This window comes from Desmodus rotundus, chromosome 12 (assembly GCF_022682495.2).
Source record: "Desmodus rotundus isolate HL8 chromosome 12, HLdesRot8A.1, whole genome shotgun sequence".
Taxonomy (NCBI): domain Eukaryota; kingdom Metazoa; phylum Chordata; class Mammalia; order Chiroptera; family Phyllostomidae; genus Desmodus; species Desmodus rotundus.
In genome coordinates this window covers 78424739-78443343 of record NC_071398.1, presented here as the reverse complement: position 1 = coordinate 78443343, position 18605 = coordinate 78424739, and the positions used below count along the sequence as shown (strand labels likewise).

Below are 18605 nucleotides of genomic sequence, written 5' to 3'. Positions count from 1 at the left end.
TCTTGTCGCTGAGTTATAGAAACATCTATGTATTTTGAAATAAATTAACTCTCCACTCCAGGCCTCCCAGTCCCGCATTTAAAGAGCTGTTCCTCTTGTTAAATCCATGCATAGGTAAATAGTTTCAGCGTTGAAGAGACCCTGAATGTCATTTACCTCAACCCCAGGATGTTCCCTATTTCTGCACTTTTTTGTTTCCAAGCTTCTAAATTGATTGTGAACCCTTAGTCCTTCCTGCTGCACATTGGCCTCTACTGTTTTGGTTCCACAGATGAGAAAAGTTACATAAAAGTTAAAGATTAGATTTTAATTTAAGAATTCCAATAGACCACAAACACCAGGTGACACATTTTGATCTGTATCTTCGAGAAGCACCGGATTATTCGATTTAGCGAATTAAGAAATACGCATGCGCCGTACAGCTGAGGGCATCGTGAAGCTAATACAGGCGTGGCTTCTGACCAAATTCAAGATGGCCATCAGGACCGTCCACCCTCGCTCCGGATTCAGAACACCATTGGTGGAGTTTCCCAGCGTTCATTCACGTCTCCCGGAGGGGGCGGGAATGACAGCTACTGAATTTCCGGTTCCTGTAGTACCGGGAGCCGGGTCAAGATGGGGGGAAATGTACCCCGAAGCTGGCAGTCGCCAAGAACCGCGGGTAGAGTGGGAGCTTCCGCCTAGCGGTCCGGGCTTGGAGTTCGCCTCAGACGCGGCGGGACCGCCCTGATCTGAGAAGGTAAGAAACCATCGGTTTGGTGTGCCTACAGTCTAAGATCTCCGAGGATCTGGACCTGTCAAGGAGGCGACGGGTGTCTGCAGTGCCCGGCTGCAGTTCCGTGGGAGCCAGGACAGAAGTGTATAAGGGGGTGCCATGTGCAGTAGGTGGAGAAGATTGTCACGTGGTGTCTGTGATGAGGGATCACATGGGTACCTATTGAAGAGCAAAGGAGGGCTTGATGGGAATCTCACGTAATCCAAGGGAGATCTTCTGGAGGGAGGGGTCGGAGATACCACCAAGGAATTCCTCAAAGGAAATGCATATTCATTAACACAGATGAGCAAGCGTGTAAAGGTATTCACGTTCATGTGGATAGCTCGCAGGATGCAGAGCGTTGATGCAGATGCAGTAGGGAGAACAGAGGAATAGAAGGAGGAAGCAAAGATCTTGTTTCCAGCTGAGTAGTGGGGACCAAACTCCATGGGTGTCTTCTCAGGAGTTACAGAAGGTGATTTAATTTGGTGGGGGTGGTTGCCTGAAAAGATCTGAATGAGTCTAGTAGACATTATTGGCCAAGTTCCAGTGACAAGTCAGGATGGAGTCAGGGTTCCTAACCTAGTCACAGTGGTCCTGGGCTTTTAGAGTAGTGGTTATCATTGTTATAGTACTGACAGTCCTTAATATTTACAGTAGTGTCTCTCAAACTGTGACATACACGTTAATCGCTCCAGATCTTGTTAAAATGTTGGCTGTTAAAACGCAGATCTAGGGTGCATTCTGAGGTTCCGTATTTGTCACAAGCTCCCAGGTGATGTCCATGCTGCTGGTCTGTATACCACTTTGAACAGCTGGGGTTTAGAGCAGCACTGTCCAAAAGAGCTTTCTGCAATGATGGAAATGCTTTGCTGTAGCAAAATGCTATACACATGTTAGTTCATAGGAGTTGCACCACACCACACTGTTACATAATCATGCTTCACATAATGACATGTCAGTCAGTCACGGACTGCATACACAATGGTGGTCCCATAAGGTTATAATGGAGCTGAAAACTTCCTATTGTCTAGTGATGTTGCAGTTATCATAATTTAATGTCGTAGCGTAACACTTTACTCATGGGTTTGTGGTGATGCTGGTATAAAACACCTGCACTGCCAGTTGTATAAAAGTACAGCACATACACTTATGTACAATACATAATAGTTGATAATTGTTACTATTACTGTGTTACTGGTTTACGTATTTACTATGAACATTTTAAATTTTTATTAAATTATTTTTATTTATTTATTTTTAGAAAGAGGAGACGGAGGGGGGAGAAAGAGAGGAAGAGAAATATTGATGTGCGAGAGAAACATCGACTGGCTGCCTCTTGTAGGTACCCTGACCAGGAACCGAACCCACAACCCAGGCATGTGCCTGCACTGAGAATGGAACCAGTGACCCTTTGCTCTGTAGGATAACACCCAGCCAACTGAGCCACACTGGTCAGGGCTAAACATTATTGTAGAGTGTACTCTTTCTACTTAGAAAAAAAAGTTTGCTGCAAAGAGTATGCCATATTACACAGACAGCGGCCTCACCCATCTCATATTTACCAAGTCTCTCGATTGAATCATTTTCTCTTGTGCTTGATTTAATCTCATGTTGTTTTATAAATTTAGTGTAGCCTGAGCGCACAGTGTTTACAAAGTCCACAGCAGTGTGCAGTAATGTCCTAGGCCCTCACACTCACTCACCACGCACTGACTCACCCAGAGCACCTGCCAGTCCTGCAAGCTCCATTCACAGTCAGTGCCCTGTACAGGTGCACCATTTTTTACATTTTATACTGCATTTGCACTGTGCCTTTTCTATGTTTAGATACAGACATACTTACCATTGTGTTACAGTTGCCTACTGTATTCAGTATAGTAATAATGCTGTAAGTGTTTGTAGCCCAGGAGCAATAGGTTGTACCATCCAGCCAGATGTAGTAGGTTATACAGTCTAGGTTTGTGTAAGTGAGCTTTACGATGTTTGAACAAAATCACCTAATGACCCACTTCTCAGAACGTGTCCCTGTTGTTAAGTGGCACATGACTGTATAGCTGTAGCAGGCTTTAGTATCCCCATTGCACAGATGAGGAAACCGAATTTCAGTGAAGTGACTTGGTTCCAGTCCTGCTAGTAAGTAATGGGATCGGAGCTCATACTTGGATCTCCTGATTACTAGTGTCCTTTCCACTGCCTTACCTTGCCTTCCAGGTGACACTGTCTGGTCCTGAACCAGAGTCTTACCTCAGAATCTAGTGAATAGTCTAGTGTGCTTTTCCTGGCACAAGGAAGGTAGAAGTGGAGACAAGGTGCACTGAGCCCATCAGTTTGCCCCTTTCCACTGGTGGGCTTGGTCACGGGGGTTCTGCCTCTGACATCTTGTCTGATAACTTCAGAACATCTTGGGTTATCTGTCGGGTCTCCGTAGGAAGCACTTCAGCCTTTGTACCCGAGCAGTGTTAAAAGATGGGGAAAATTTGGAATTGGAGTTATGTATACAAATAAGGGTCTGGGAAGAGCCCTGATGAAGTTGGGCTGATTGCGTTGGGGGAAGGGAAGCTGAAGGAAGTTTATATGCAGCTATCTGCAAGGAGTATTTTCCAAAGGGTAAAACAAGAAGAACTAGTTTTGATATTTCAACAGGAAGTTTGGAGGTTACATAATCAAGAGTAGGTTGAGATTCCACCTTTTAGGCACAATCCTACTTTTTGAAGGGAAGAGGGGAGGGGATGCAATGCCCCTCTCCTTCAAGTATAGAGGCTTATCTCTCTGAGACATGACTCTTAGTGGCTTCTTCTGTTACCATAGCAATAGTAGAAGTTACCTGCTTCAGCTTTGGAGAGTCCCCACTTCCTTCTTGGAATTTAAAATAGACTGGCACAGCCCTGACCCAGTGGCTCAGCTGCTTGGAGCATCATCCTGTACACCAAAAGGTTGCGGGTTCGATTGCCCAGGTCAGGGCACATACCCAGGTTGCAGGTTTGATGCCTGGTTGGAGTGGTACAGGAGGCAACTGATCAATGCTTCTCTCTCTCTCCTCTTTCCTCTCTCTCTAAAATTAATAAACATATCCTTGGGTGAAGATTTTTAAAAAGATTAAAATAGACTGGCACGTGTCAGAGATGGAGAAAAGCAGGCACTGTGTCCTGCCTTAGGATTTCTCATCAGGATACGTTGATACTGTGTGATTCAGCCTGACGGTGCCCACAAAGCCAGGTCCTGGAACAGAATCTTTTGTTGCTCTGCCTCTCTGCCCTGCTTAGGACACGATTTGCATGAGCCCTATAGGGAGGCCCTCCTCCCTGAGCCCTCCTGTATCTGTCCTGTGACAACAGTGTGACTAGCCTCTCAGCTTGATCACTCCACGAGCACCCTGAGAGAGCAGGAGCAGCTCTTGGTTTCTCTAGACTAGGGCTCTCAAACTCATTTTCACCGGGGGCCACATCAGCCTCACGGTTGCCTTCAGAGGGCCGAATGTAATTTCAACTCCTTAACAGTTAAGGAGTAGTTACATTTATACAGTCCTAAAATTATTTCGGCTCTTTGAAGGCAACCAGGAGACTGATGTGGCCCTGGTTTGGCACCCCTGAGTTTGACACCCCTGCTGTCGACCAACGCTCTGAGAAATCCCCGGGCATCTGCAGGACCAGGAGCTTGTGCCTAACCCTTGGGTGACTGGCAGTCAAGAGCATTCATTCTACCCTCCATGGTGAGAATGACTTGGCTTTAGACCAAACAGTGATTCGTGTTGGAGCTCAGCTTCCAGGGTGGTAGAAGGCATGGTGGAGTGGAGAAGAAACCTTGGCTCATATCCTTTCTCTCCCACCGACCAGCGTGTGACTATATCTGACCCTTTATTTACTCATTTAGCAGAAGTGTCCGACTGTGTGCAGGTTAGGTTGTAAGGGTTGCTTCGGATACTAGGTATTTAGTAAATCCTAGTGTCTTTCTTCAACTCTCAGTGGTAATGGAAACATGACCTTGGGACCCTGGATGACAGGCACCCTGGGGCAAGTGAGACTGTCACCACCTTCTCTTAAACGGCCTCAAAAGAGAAGATTGCCCTGCTGGACTCGGTGGGGAGGAAGGACCACTTTTGCCCACAGCAAAATTTAAGCACAGGACACATCAGTTTTTTGAGTTCTCCTAGAACCCCACCTCTAGCTTACTTTTTACAGCCCAGATTCTCCATTCTGGCCAACCCAGTTGTTCCAAGCTATTCTTTCCGTTTTACTGTCTGTATGTATTCCTCTTTCACTCAGACTGCTTTGTCCTCCTCCAGGAAGCCTGTCTTGGTTACATGTACCTCACCTATGACTCATCCTGAAGGTGAGGTTTTCCCTCGGCTCCCAGGTACTCAGTGTGCACTGCAGGTAGTCTGTACTCTATGAAAGCGATACAGTCCAGCTGAGGGAACACCGAAAGCTAACCTCGCTTCCCCACTGACCTCCGCATTAGCACTGGGACTGCTAGTGTAGACATTTCAGCCCTCTGGAGTTGTCCCTTTGATGGGGCCACCTCCTTTCCCAGCCCTCAGGGATTTCTGTCAAACCCCAGGGAGCCCCCTGACTTTTCACTCCTGGAATTGAACTCACTTTCCCCTTCTGGCTGAAAATGTCCAATACCCCACACAGGAGCATATTACACTGTTTCTAAGAATATGTCCAATATATGATGTCCTCTCATTTGACAGTTATTCAGTTGGAAGGTCCTGACTTTATGCAATTATTACATTATTAAACTCTTTAGTTTTGTTTCTTTAGGCAGTGGGTACACTTAACTAGAGGGTCACATGTGCATTCATTTGCACCGGATTCTTTACCCCTACATCTGACATCCATTTCCCAGAGCGATACTGTATCTCTTGAACACACTGTGAGCTTCTTGAAGGCAGAGCCTATACTGTGAAGAGATTACTCGAATCTCTTCATTATCTGGAACTGATAATGAAGTTCCATAATTTTAATGATTTATATACTTAGGAACCAAAGGGGTCAAACGTTCTTTACCCTGTAGTTCTCAAGACTCTTCAGGGGGTTCTTTTCTTTCTCTAGAGTGAGTTATCTAATAACCAGAGAGGACTCTGACCTTTGCCTTGTCCCTAACATTCTACTCTCATTGGAGGGAGGGGAGGTGTGTGTGGGGGGGATGCCCTGTGGTATGAAAGCCCCACTTAGCTTCTTTACCTCACTTTCTTCTAATGTAAACTGAAGAAAATTTAAGTGTAGTGAGTGCTGGCCAGGAGAGCTCCGAGGGGCCAGCATGGGACCCAGAAATAAAGCCAGGTGAGTCAGCTGGTAAATGTGATAAAAGGGGCACCCTGCCGAGGATGCAAGGCCAGACAAAGGCAGTGCCTCCTCAGTGAGCCTGGAGCATCAAAAATGGAGCTCTTCCCTCCTGCCTTTCGGAACCTCCTAAATGCCACTCAGTGACATCTCATTAGCCCACTGAAAGGACTTGCATCCTGCCAGGTGGTTGGTTTGTCCCCAGCATCCTGAACTCTGCCCAGGTGAGCCAGAGAAGGAGAATGGGACATGACAGAGGCAGAAAGACCAAATAGCTGATACGTGCAGGGTAGGGAGCTGAGGGGGGCGTGAAACCAGGGTTTCTGGAATTGAGGAGCACTGAAAAAGGAGAGAGAACTGGGCCATCTCCCGAGCTGGGAAGGAAGACCCAGAACAAGACTGGGTGAAGTGGAAGCTTTGGGTAGGTGAGTACCCTGGGAGATGAAGCCTGAGAATGAGGTTTCAGAGCCTAGCTGGAAGGGGAGAGTGAAGTTCTGACCTTCTTCCTCACGTCCCCCCACCTGTTCAAATCCCCAGGACTTCAGGCACAATGGAGGACAAACGCAACATCCAGATCATCGAGTGGGAACACCTGGACAAGAAAAAGTTCTATGTGTTTGGCGTGGCAATGACAATGATGATCCGTGTCAGCGTCTATCCGTTCACCCTCATCCGCACTCGGTTGCAGGTTCAGAAAGGCAAGAGCCTCTACCACGGGACCTTTGACGCCTTCATCAAGATCCTGCGAGCAGATGGTGTGACTGGCCTCTACCGGGGGTTCCTGGTCAACACCTTCACCCTCATCTCGGGCCAGTGCTATGTCACCACTTATGAGCTCACACGGAAGTTTGTAGCTGACTACAGCCAGAGCAATACAGTCAAGTCGCTGGTGGCCGGTGGCTCAGCCTCTCTTGTGGCCCAGAGCATCACAGTGCCCATTGATGTGGTCTCCCAGCACCTGATGATGCAGCGTAAGGGTGAGAAAATGGGCCGCTTCCAAGTGCAAGGGAACCCAGAGGGACAAGGGCTAGTCGCCTTTGGCCAAACCAAGGACATCATCAAGCAGATCCTGCGGGCTGATGGTCTTCGAGGCTTCTACCGAGGCTATGTGGCTTCACTGCTTACCTACATCCCAAACAGTGCTGTCTGGTGGCCCTTCTATCACTTCTATGCAGGTAAGCGGGGCCCAGGAGAGTGGGGTGGAGGGTGGGTTTACTAATCTGGCTAAGATACCATTGTTCTATATACGTGATAATAGGAGATTTAATGGGAGAATGGCCCATTCATTCAGAAAACATTTGATTCAAGAGGATTCAAAGATGAATAATACATAGTAACTGCCCTGGCTTCTGTGGCTCAGTGGATTGATCACTGGCCTATGAACCGAAAGGTTTCTGGTTCAATTCCCAATCAGGGCACATGCCTGGGTTACAGGCCAGGTCCCTAGTTGGGGGTTTGCGAGAGGCAACTGATTGATGTTTCTCTCTCTCTTTCTCCCTCCCTTGCCCGCTTTAAATAAATAAAGTCTTTTTAAAAACTGTAAAACAAAACAAAACAAAACATAGTTCTTGCCCTCAAGGAGCTTATATTAGAGTGGGGGGGAATCAGACAAGTAAACTAAATGATTGTAGAACACAGAGTGTGTTCTGAGTACACTGGAGTCAACTGGGGCTAGTGGAATATTGGCAGAGAATTGGAAGATAGGAAAGGACAAAATTAAGGGGTATTTGGCACTTGAAGATAAAATTAATGAATAATAGAAAGTTTTTGGGTTGGATGCCTTTTTCCGGAATTGTTAAATTCAAGATGTGATATAACCATGAACTTCTCCATTCCTATAATGTATTTTTTTACTTTAATTTTTTAATTTTTTATTTTTTTAAAGATTTTATTTGTAGACAGAGGGGAAGTGGGAGAGAAAGAGAAGGAGAGAAACATCAATGTGTGCTTGCCTCTCATGTGCTCCCTACTGGAGACTTGGCCTGCAACCCAGGCATGTGCCCTGACTGGGAATTGAACTAGTGACCCTGTGGTTCGTAGGCCAGCACTCAGTCCACTGAGCCACATCAGCCAGGGCATATTTTTTTACTTTTATTTATTGATTTTTAGAGAGGGGAAGGGAGGGAGAAAGAGAGGGAGAGAAACATCGATTGGTTGTCTCTCTCATACCCCCAACTGGGGACCTGGCCCACAACCCAGGCATGTGCCCTGACTGGGAATCAAACCTGCAACCCCTTGATTCACAGGCCGGCACTCAATCCACCGAGCCACACCAGCCAGGGCTATAATGTAGTTTTGTTCATAACACATTTTACTTCTTTTTAAGTATTTCCCAAAAGTGGGATCACTGTGTCAAAAGATAAGATTTTGGGGGGCCTCGATAAACATATTGCCAGATTGCCTTCTGAAAAGACAGAACACTTTGCCAAGAGCAGGATCAGAGTGTGCCCACTACCCCGTGGCACCCACAGCTTTGGGTAACTACCAAATTCTAGTCAGGGCAGTATAAGCTTGCAGCCTCCCTAATCCTGCTGCCGCCGCCTTCTCACCCTTGTCAGTGGACGTTCTGTCTCATCCCATCTGGGACTTTTCTAACCATATTGTGTAAGAACTTCCTAACCTATTGTCATTGTGTTTCCATGGCACCGTACTCATCTAGTTCTCCTGTTCTACTGATTGCACCTCTTCTTCCTGCTCCTCCCCTTCTCCCCTTCTTTCCTCCCTTCCTCCTTCCTCCTCCTCCTTTTTTGCTAGCTCTGTTTCTTTTTTCTTCTGTTTAATACAATATTTCATCTATTTACTATTTATAGTATTTCAGTAGTTACTCTATTTAACACAATAGAATATTTGGTAAAATTCACATACCTGGACTCTAACTCTGATACTTTGTATCAGATCTTTAGGATTGAATCCTAGCAATCTTTTTATTTTTATTTTTAAGATTTTATTTATTTATTTTGAGAGAAAGGGGAAGGGAGGGGTAAAAAGAGAAACATCAATGTGTGAGAGAAACAGATGGGTTGCCTCTGGTACATCCCCAGCTGGGGACCTGGCCCACAACCCAGGCCTGTGGCCTGACCGGGAACTGGACCTGTGACCTTTCAGTTTGCAGGACGACGCCCACCCCGCTGAGCCACACCAGCCAGGGTGATCCTAGCAATCTTAATGTTAGAAACAACTTTCTAGGAAATATGAGTATTTTCTCTGGAGTCTCTCTTTGCCCTTTTTTCCTCATCCGATTTCATTTACAATTGAGTTGTACTTTTCTAATATGTCCAAAAATCTCTATTTCCATTCCCTGACTAACCTGTACAGAGCTTCCGACAAACATTCTGACGGACCTCAACCTGGACGCGTGTATTTTCATGTGCAACTTTGTTCAATGAACTATTCTTCCTTCCCTTCTGACTTATTTTTATCCGTCAGTAGTCCAAGTCACTGAGACTGAAGCCTGGGGGTTGGGCTTGGCCACTCCCTTTTCCTTGTTACCACATGTAGTCCTTGTGGCCCAGATATCTTTCCCAACGTTCTCTCTATTCCTGCTGCCTTTGCTGGAAACCATGCCACTGCTAACACCCTCCCGGACGGCAGCGTTGGCCTGTTCTAAGTCTGTGCCTTTCTATGCCTCACTCGCCTCTTAAATCAATTGACTTTTTAAACCCTGTTGTGATATTCAATGGATCCACTGCTTGCTGAGTAAAAACCCAAACTTGTCAGCCTGGCTTCAGCCTCCCTTTACAGCGGAACCTCCTGCTGTTCCCCTTTGTATGGTCCCTGCTGCACCCGGGCCAGCTAACACACAGTTCTCCAACCATGCATCATTCCTCCTATCTTTGCTTGTTATGTCACTCTTCTGCCCGGATGCCTTCCAGGGACACTTCCCTGGGTAAAATCGTGACTTAACCGCTTCTTATTGTCTCTCCCATCCTCTCCATGTAGCCCTTAACCCAGAAGTGATCTCTCCTTCCTTTCAGCCTCCATGGTAATTGCTTGTATCTTGCTTCAGGCAGTTACAACATTTGCCTTCATGTTATTTGTGTGTGCCTTATCTCTTCTGCAATGTCGAAAGGTTCTTTTATTTTTTAATGCATATTTTCCCAGCTATTTTGAGATACAACTGACTGGAAATTTTCTTGAAAGGGGGAGGAAACTAACACTTGTTGAATACCCAGTACATGCCGGGCTCTGTGAGCACTGTGTGTCTCAGGGCCCAGGCAGTCGAAGTGCTCAGTAAATATTTGTTGAATGGGTAAATGGGTTCTCGTCACTCTCTTTTGCTTAAAATCTACCAATGCTGACTTATGGGCATGTAGAATAAAATCTAGTGCTTCTCCTTGTCAACACAGGTCTACGTGATCTGGCTCCTGTCTGCGTCTTCAGCCCCATCTTGTGCTTCTCCCCTTCCTCACTCTGGTCCGTCCTCGCCGCCTTTCTCTCAGTTCCTGAAACACACCAAGCTCTGGTGTCACCTCAAAGCTCTTGCAGATGACGTTCTTACTGCTTGGAATACCCTTTCCCCTATTCTTTGTGTGGCTGGTCCTTCTCATGCTCCAGGCCTTAACTTCCATGCCACCTTTGCAAAGTGAACTTCCTTAACTACCCAGTTGGAAAGAGGACTCTTTTCTTCTTCAGCACCTTGTTTCCATAAGAGCACTTGTTATAATTTGCAGTAATTTTATTTCCAACTCCTAGCTCCTTAATTAGACCATGAGTTCCATGAAGGCATTTCTCTGTTCATTTCTGTTTTATGTCTCGTGCTTATTTCAATGCCAGACATCTAGTAAGCATTAAATAAATATTTATCCATATTACTTGTCCAAAGTCATTTAGCCAGGAGGGACTTAAGCCAAGTTAGATAATAGGTGCCCAGTAAACACTTGCTGAATGAATAATGGAGGAAAGACATGGGGCTCTTTCCCCCACCCTCTTGCCTTTGACTTTCCATCTTCTTCCCTAAGCCCCAGGAAAATGGCACGTATACATGACTCGAATTGGAATCTGGGTCCCACTGCAGCTCACAGGCTTGGGGCCAGTGCAGACAGGCCTAAGGAAGCTGGCAGTGCCAGTCCAGAGGCTCCCTTCTAATGGTTATGAAACGCTTTCTTCTCAAGAGAAACAGGACACCCATGAGGTGGAGCCACCGGTTTACTCTGTTTCTGTTTGTATGCTGACCCTGGGGAGGAAAGCGATCAGAAACCAGGTTCTGGTAGGGCTTAAGGAGTTCTGCCTGCTGCCAGGGATTCGAGGCTCTCACTTCTGCCCTGCCAGCACCCACCATCTTACTTGCCCCCTAATATTTAGTTGCCCGGCCACAAATTACCCACATTCGGAGCCTCAGAAAAAATTCTTAAAGGTATTATGATGATGGAATTGTAGAGAGAAAACTAAGAGTGGATCTTTGAAATGGTGAATCTATTTTACATCCAGTCTCACTTAAATGCCAAAGTCTTGCAATGGCTTCGAGGTCCTAAATGACTTACCACTTGGACCTCACCTACTGTCATTTCCCTCATTCTGCTGCAGGCACACTGGCCTTGCTGCCCTTCGAAGACTTCAGGTGTGCTCCTGCCTCAGTGCCTTTACATAGGATGTTACTTCTGCTTGGAGAGTTCTTCCCACAGCGCCATGTGGCTTGCACGCTCCTTTAGGACTCTGCTCAAACGTCACCTTGATGAGGGCTTCCATGACTGCCTTGTTTAGAATGACAACTCCTTCACCCCCTACCCTTGGCATTTCCTATCTTCCTTTCCTGCTTTATTATTACTATTATTTTTTTTTTAGATTTTTAAAATTATTTATTTATTTTTAGAGAGAAGGGAAGGGAGGGAGCGAGGGAGAGAAACATCAATGTGTGGTTGCCTCTTACATGCCCCAAACCAGGGACCTGGCCAGCAACCCTTTGATTCACAGGCCTGTCTTTCCTGCTTTATTTTTATCAATCGCTAGCACACATCACCTTCTCATAAAGCTATGTATTTTGTTTTTTATTTGTTTATTGTCTGTCTCGCCCCATTAAAATGTAACTCTCTTAGGGGCAGGGATTTTGAGGCACTTTTATTCACTGTTATATCCTCAGAACCCAGGGTGACTGGCCCATGGTAGCCACTCAGCATGTCTTTGTGGAGTAAGTGCATGAACTCTCGTCCTTCACCTCCAGAGAGGGTAACGCAAACAATTCAGTTGCAGATAAACTTCCCAGTGGTACTGGACATGGGTGAATCTGGGTATTATTCAATCTTCTTCATTAGCATTTCGGAAAATGAATTTTTCTTTCTTGATATAGGCTGAAGAAAAGTTCTCACTGTAGGATATGACTTTTTTAACTGTAATTGTTGTTATATGTACAAACATTTACATGCTTCAAAATTCAAAAGGGAAGAAGGGGTATACTGTGAAAAGGCCCCTGACCCACCATAGTCAGCATTACCAGTTTTTAATGTATCCTACCAGTTATTCAGTGCATATGATGGAAAATACGTAGTGTGTGCTTTTCTAGCCTATGAGTTGGGTGGAGCAGAGCACAGGCATAACATTTTTATATCAGGAAAGATTTCATTAGACAAAAGGAATAAATAACCAAAAGAAGAAGTTTTGAAATTTCCTTCTCCAGAGGATATAACCAAGATGACTTCTGGAAAGAGCCTGAGATTTATCATTTCTTGTTGGTGCAGAAGGACGCAAAGAGGAAAAAAAAGATGGGAGTTATAGAGGTGGGGCAGGGATCGGTCTGAGGTGGCTAAGGATGGAGGGTTTGGGCCAACTGCTAGAAGCAGTGTGCGGGCAGGTGGGGTGGTGCCTCGTGTCTTAAGGCATTGTCTTGCCCTCCATTCCAGAGCAGCTCTCATACCTCTGTCCTAAGGAGTGCCCTCACATTGTCTTTCAAGCCATCTCAGGGCCGCTGGCTGCAGCTACTGCTTCCATCCTCACCAATCCCATGGATGTCATCCGAACCCGAGTGCAGGTAAGACCAGCCTCCTCCTCCACCCTCCTCCCACATGAGCCACTAGGTGTGTTTAACAATTTTTTTCACCTCCATTTACCCCCCTATCCCCTCTTCCACCTCCACCCACCTCCCTCCCCTCAACAATTACCACACTGTTGTCCATGTCCATAAGTTCTTTTTTTTTCTTTTTTTGCTCAATCCCTCCAATATTTTTTAATTTTATTTATTGATTTTTAGAGAGAGTATTCCTCTCTAAAAATTGATTTTGTGTTCTACTTATTTATGCATTTATGGTTATTTTTTTCTTTTTAAGATTTTATTTATTTATTTTAGAGAGGGAGAAAGAGGAGAGAAACATTGATGTGCTCGAGAAACATCTATAGGTTGCCTCTCATGTGCCCCAACTGGGGACCGAACCCACAACCCAGGCATGCGCCCTGACTGGGAATCAAACCAGCAACCTTGGTGTATCAGGACGGCCCTCTAACCCAGCAGTCCCCAGCCTTTTTGGCACCAGCAGCCATTTTCGTGGAAGACAATTTTTCCACAGACCGGGGTGGAGTAAGGGGAGACAGGAGGCTGAACTCAGGTGGTAATGCAAGTGGTGTCCGCGTACCGGGAGGAGGGAGGTTGAGGACTCCTGCTCTAACCAACTGGGCTACCCAGCCAGGCTCAATCTAGGTATCGTTTTTAAATAATATTTTTATTTTTCAATTATAGTTGATATGCAATAAGGTGCACAACATAATGATTAGTCATTTATATGAATTACTAAGTGATCACCCTGATAATTAATCTAGTGCCCGGCTGACGCCATTCATAGTTATTAGTGTATTCCCTATGCTGTACCTTACATCCCTGGCACTGTTTTTCTAACCAGCAATTGGCATATCTTAATTCCTTCTCCCTTTTTTTTAGAGAGTAAAGATTTTATTCACTCTCCAAGAAAGGAGAGGGGCATGGTGTGGAGAGACACACCAGCCTCCTTCCCCTTTTTCACTCAACCCCCTCCAACCTCCTCTCATCTGCTAACCATCAAAATGTTCTCTGTATCACTGAGTCTGTTTCTGTTTTGTTTGTTCATTTATTTTTTTATATTCCACATATAAGTGAAATCATATGATATTTGTCTTTCTCTGGCTTATTTCATTTAGCTTAATTACCTCTAGGTCCGTCCATGTTGTTGCAAATGGCCAAGTTCAATTCTCTCTTTTTTTTGTTTTTTTATTTTTAATCCTCAATATAGTTATTAATTTGAGAGAGAGAAAGAGAGGTTGATCAGTTGCCTCCCATACATGCCCTGACTAGGGATTGAACCTGCAGCCCTTTGGTGTATGGGACAACGCTCCAACCAACTGAGCCTCCTGGCCGTTCTTTTTTATGGCTGAGTAATATTCCATTGTATATGGAATATTAGATTCCATATCTTAGACTGCTTCCATATTTTGGTTATAGTAAATAATGCTGCAATGAATATAGGGATACATATGTCTTTTTGAACTAGTGTTTTGGGTCCCGTCAAATAAATACCCAGAAATGGAATTGCTGGGTCCTTTTTTGTCTCTTGTTATAGGTTTGTTTTAAAGTCTACTTTGTCTGATGTAAGTGTTGCTACCTCAGCTTCTTTTCCCATTTCCATCTGCATGAAATATCTTTTTCCATCCCTTCACTTTCAGTCTGTGTCTTTCTATCTGAAATGGGTCTCTTGTAGGCAGCATATGTGTGGGTCTTGTTTTCTTATCCATTTAAGCCACCCAATGTCTTTTGATTGGAGCATTTAGTCCATTTACCTTTAAAGTAATTATGTATTTAGTTAGTGCCATTGTATTTACATATTTTTAATCTTTTTTTTCCTTCTTCTTTTTAAAGAAGTCCCTTTAACATTTCTTGTGATATTGGTTTGGTGGTGATGATTTCCTTTAACTTCTTCCTGTCTGGGAAAATCTAGGTACTTTTGTCTCAAGAATGTCCTTCCCCTACCACACACATTTGAAAATCAGTAAATTGGCATCTGATTGGTTTGCAAATAAGGTACATAGGTTCCATCTTTATTCTCTCCTGAGCCTTATCCTAGGTGTTCCACAAGGAGATCCAGGGAAAGGACAGGTCTCTACTGTGAGGTGCTCCCAGGCCGGAGGAGATGAAGTGCATATGAGGGCCAGAGGTATAGCTGTATCCTTGACATGGCCGTGGATAAGTGTGAGGGTTAGAGACGCAGAGGTGGTCGGATGAGAGGACTGATGAGAGGAGTGTGGGAGAGGCATGGCGAGTAGGGAGAGGTTCACAGCCGTGGGTGAGATCACCTTGTGAAGGTCACACAGTACAGCGGGGTGTGTATAACAAGGAGTGTATCTTTCCTGCCTTGAGCGAGGGTCTGAGTGGGCAGCCTCTAAAGGTGTGGTTTGGTGGCAGGGTGTGGGGGTGGGGGGAGGGGGACAGGACTGTGGAGAAAGAAAAGAGATTCCTGCCTTAGCCAGGCTTCCAATGTGATAGGTTAGATAGGTGCCTGGGAGACACCAGAGTCAGAGGGGAGGACTCTAGCCAGGGGGGTTCAGAGGGATTGAGATGGTCAGAGTCAAAATCACAGACAGGCAGAGTTGCAGAGGACCTTAGAGGTGATTTAATCCAGCCTCCCTGAGACCAGAGAGAAGCACCCAGTCCAAAGACTCATAGCTGTGTAGCTCATCTAATGATATTAAGTAATGGCTAATGTTTATTGAACACTTACTGTCTGCCAGGCCCTGTTCTCAACATTTACTAGTATTCTTTTGTATACTGCTCAGAACAACCACATGGCATAGGAACAATTATCACTGTTTTATATTCAAGGAAACTAAGGTGCAAAGAGTTAAGTAAATTACCTGAAGATAATTATGTGTTAGTAAACTGGGGAGCAAAATTCCAACCCAGAATTCAAATTCACCCTAAGGCAGAGGAGGAATGAGCAGAGGAACTTTGACTGCAGACCATGACCCTCCACTGTGTTGACTTTTCTAGGTGGAGGGCAAGAACTCCATCATCCTGACCTTCAGACAGCTGATGGCAGAAGAGGGGCCTTGGGGCCTCATGAAGGGCCTCTCAGCTAGAATCATCTCAGCCACACCCTCTACCATTGTCATTGTGGTGGGCTACGAGAGCCTCAAGAAACTCAGCCTCCGACCTGAGCTGGTGGACTCGAGACACTGGTAACCAGTGATGGGAGAGAAGCCTGCTGTTTCCCACACTACTCTGGGTCCAGGGCAGAGTACGGAGGATAGCACACTCTCCAAGTGCCCCTGACACATACTTAGCCCTGCCCTGGGCCAGGTGCCCTGTCTGGGACAGGGGCAGAGACTCTGAACTGCTCTGCCTGAAGAGGCTCCACACCTGTATCTCCTGCGCCGATTATTTTTAGTTTTCTTGCCAAACTGGGCTCCCTCACCTAGTCCTGGTACTCAATCCTGCCCTAAGGAAACCCTCCCTCTCCGCTAGTCCCACTTCACCCCTCCCCTGCTAACCCTTCTTCTGGCTTCCCCTTCCATCTCTGTCCCTGAGATCCTGGTAAGAGCTGTGCATAGAGCTTACTTACTACTACTGGTTCTTTTACTTGGGGCTTCAGCCCAGATTCCAAGCAGCTGCCACCAACGCTTTCCTGCTTCATCTCTTAGGCTTGCTTATTTTTATTTTGGGACTGATTTGTCCACCAGACTACTATGCTTTTTCCTGCCACTGGGGGCAAGGTGCCAGGCACTTTTGCACAGGGAGGAGAAACAGCAAAAGACCTCAGAGTACTCGTCCTCTCTTTGGAGTTACTAGGTTGGGGAGAAATGTTAATACTTTATTTCATGTGTTTATATTTTTTAACATCTGTGAACCAGGTACTGTCTTTGTCCTGCTAAAGCACCAATGCAGTCCTGTAGTCAGTGCTCACCCCTCCCACAGACAGGTAGAAAAATGTAATGTAACTTTTCCCCCAATCTCAGTTCCCTATCCCTTCCATGTCCCTTCAGTCTCTGTAGCCCCAGGACATATAAGCTGTTGGCTTCCCCTGACCCAAATGACTCATGGTAGGCACAATTCTAAGTAGATCAGGCTGTCTGGGACACACAGAACTTGGAGCACTACCCTGAAAGTCAGGTTGAGAGGGTAGCTGGTTTGGAAAACAGCAAGAGGGTATGTGTGCCCCAGCCCATCTCCCTAGACCAGCTGGGCCAGGCCTAGGAGAGGGCAGTGTAGGTTCTCAGCCCTGAGCAATTATAACATAACTCATATACACCCCAGTCGCTTGGACTCGTGGAAACAGTTGTTGTCTCATAATGGGAATCTCTGATACGTAGAACTGTTTATGTTTTCTTCTCCCCAATGTGAACTCATGCCAGTCACGGTACCCTTTAGAGGGATGCTTGGAAGAGAGTAAAGAGCAGGTCAGGAAATCACCCAATGCCAGGACCACTGCATACCAGCCTGATACTGCCGAGATTATTTGTTGATGCTCTCAGGAGCTAGATGATGAATGCTGCTTCCCTGCCTCATCCTCCCCACCTTGTCTCCCAAGCCTGTGTTGCAGGTGAAGAGAGATGCAGGAAACGGGATGAGAAGAAAGCATATCAAACCCTGCACTTCTACTTGAGACATTTGGCCAGGATGATTCTTCAAACCTTCTTATTGGTCCCACCCCCTGGGAAGGGCCATGGTGCCAATTTGAAAGGTGCTAGCTACCTTCTGAAGCCTTTCTATTTCTTATGGCTGCCCCACATTCTATCACCCTGGCCAGATTCAGATCAGAATCTGAAAACCACATTTTTCTACCTTCACCACCACCATCCATCCTGGTCTTTTATCTTTGAGGGTTATCTTCCCTTTAACTTATCTTTATTTTTATTTGCCTTTTCTTGCACTTTGTCAAGAATTCAATTTCTGTCTACAAATGGTCATCCAAAGGGTTGGGCCCACAGATCATTCTGAATTTTCCTGCCCCGCAGCCGCCCCTTTACCTTAGAACCCCCAATGTAATATTGGCTAGCCTTCTCTCTCTTTAAACTCGACACCTTTGGAGATTGTTTTCCAGCTCCACTCCTTCCCCTTCCTAGAAACTTGTCCCCACTGTGGCAAAGTGGGGAAAGTATGGTCAGGACGTAGTCTCCTGCCTCTCATGCCTTAGGATGTTTCTCCTTTCCAGACTCCTTTCCTTCTATTTTCTTGTACAGTATTTCATAGCCTTTCAGCCATTCTTTTTCTCTCACTGTCACACACACACACACACATGAGTTTCAAAGGATGATGAGCTTATTTTTTTATAATGAAAGGAACCCCTGGCCCCTACTTCCCCATCTAATCGGGTTCAATGAAAACATGACTTGGTGGGAATGGGACAGTGGACTTCCGTTTCCCAGGACCATAGACAGCAGTTTTAATGTACTGGTCCATAGCCAAAACTGGAAGAAACTCGGGAGACCGAGCAAGGCAGGAAACCTGCTACGAGCTGAGGGACAGAGGGACGAAATTACAGGTGCGGTAACATTTGATAAAGTGGACTCTTGTGAATATTAACTGCAAACATTCATTCACTGTTGCACTGTACCAAGTCTGTGAAGTGTAATTAAAAGTTTGTATTAAGCCCCTGAGCGTTGGCTGGCGCTTA

The 18605-nt window shown here is 45.7% G+C and overlaps 1 protein-coding gene across 3 annotated transcripts; it reads left to right on the top strand.

Annotated features, from left to right (window-relative positions):
• The first annotated feature begins 589 nt into the window (after positions 1-589).
• Positions 590-18588, top strand: SLC25A44 (solute carrier family 25 member 44). 3 transcript variants are annotated; one of them, XM_024574173.3, is made up of 5 exons: positions 590-739; positions 6580-7217; positions 12876-13003; positions 15049-15149; positions 15983-16118. In XM_024574173.3, exons 2-4 carry the CDS (start codon positions 6593-6595, stop codon positions 15127-15129), a joined length of 834 nt encoding a protein of 277 aa, XP_024429941.1. In that variant the 5' UTR covers positions 590-739; positions 6580-6592; the 3' UTR covers positions 15130-15149; positions 15983-16118. The 3 variants fall into 3 exon arrangements, with proteins under 3 accessions (XP_024429941.1, XP_024429919.1, XP_045060661.1); XM_024574151.3 differs by lacking the exon at positions 15049-15149 and having other exon boundaries at positions 15983-18588; XM_045204726.3 differs by lacking the exons at positions 590-739; positions 15049-15149 and adding an exon at positions 4989-5086 and having other exon boundaries at positions 15983-18588.
• Positions 18589-18605: the final 17 nt, after the last annotated feature.